The sequence below is a fragment of the Galdieria sulphuraria genome (assembly GCF_000341285.1).
Source record: "Galdieria sulphuraria unplaced genomic scaffold scaf_147, whole genome shotgun sequence".
Classification (NCBI taxonomy): domain Eukaryota; phylum Rhodophyta; class Bangiophyceae; order Galdieriales; family Galdieriaceae; genus Galdieria; species Galdieria sulphuraria.
The window spans coordinates 1-1,362 of NW_005178328.1; the positions used below are offsets into that span (position 1 = coordinate 1).

At 32.5% G+C, this 1,362-nt stretch overlaps 1 protein-coding gene across 1 annotated transcript; it reads left to right on the forward strand.

Moving 5' to 3' along the window:
• Positions 1 to 169: 169 nt before the first annotated feature.
• On the forward strand, positions 170 to 1,129 carry Gasu_62900 (uncharacterized protein; the record flags this gene model as incomplete). Its single annotated transcript, XM_005702522.1, has 1 exon — positions 170 to 1,129. A coding segment is annotated over one exon (365 nt), but the record flags the coding sequence as incomplete, so codon positions are not given.
• Between the last annotated feature and the right edge of the window lie 233 nt (positions 1,130 to 1,362).

Below are 1,362 nucleotides of genomic sequence, written 5' to 3' on the forward strand. Positions count from 1 at the left end.
ACAGCTTGATTCGTTCAGTTTACTACTACCTCCATCTCATAAAATATAATTGAAGTTCAACTTTTGATCTTCTACTTTTAAAATTTGAATTTCTCACAAACACTCTTATCGTATTTTCTTAAATATTTCAATTCAAATTACTCTGTCCTTTTCATACACTCCCTAACAGTTTTCAACGCCCCTTTTCATTTCCAATTTACCAAACCTTCCCCACCCACCAACAATAATGGCAATTTCAAAATCACAATCTGCCTCTGGGTTGGCCCCCTTTCTTCCCAATTGCAATTGGCCCCAATCTTTCCTCCCACTCATTTTCCCCATGGCAATTTCAAAATCACAATTGCCTATCCACATTTCGAATNGACCCATTTCCAATTTGGCCCCAATCCTTCCTCCCCTCCCACTCATTTTACCCCATGGCATTTTTCAAATCACAATTGCCCATCCACATTTCGAGTTGCCCCATTTCCAATTTGGCCCCCATTCTTCCCCTCACTCATTTTCCCCCATGCACATTTTCCAATTCACAATTGACCCCCATCCCTCTTCCACTTTCAATTGGCCCCTTTTTTCCCCATTCCCTCCAAGACAATTTTCAAACCAAAGTTGCACTATCATCCTTTACCCGCAATCGACCATTGCGTTCCCCCATAAAACTTAATAAACCCTAATATAACTTAATAAAACTTAATAAAACATAACATAAGAAAATTGACCTTCGTGACATTACACAATTACTCTACTTTTGAAAAAGTAAAGTTATTGCAATTCTTGGTTTTCTCGGTTTATTTCTATTATTTTTATTTCTAAACTGTATCCTACTTAATTTTTTTGGGACATCTTTAATCCCTTAAATGCAACTTCTTTCTGTGTATCATCTAAAATTGTGTCTTATCGCTCACATAGATTGATATCTATTTTGCAATTTACTGATGGTTAAAAATTAAATTTTCCGGTAATTGTATGATTCTAATCTTTTTTGTTTATGTTGCGATTAATTCTAGTTAATTATTTTTGCATCTGTGGTTTCTTTTTTTAGTAACTATGTTGAAACAAAAAATTATCTTCTATTGTCCATTAAGTAGCTACTTTATTATTTATTTTTTTTAATAAATTTTTTTTTACTTTATTCAACTTATTGTGTCGAAATAGAATTTACTTTGAAACATTGACATATAAGCGTTGAAAATCAAGGCGGCAAAAAATTTTTCTATTTTTTCAATGTTTTAATTAACTATAGTATTTTGTTAGCATAGTTTTATCAACTCTTAAAAAAAATTATTTTTGACTGAGGTTCTACTATGAAAATATAGAAATATTCCGTGAACAGTATGTCGTCAATCTTACTACTACCTCCATCTC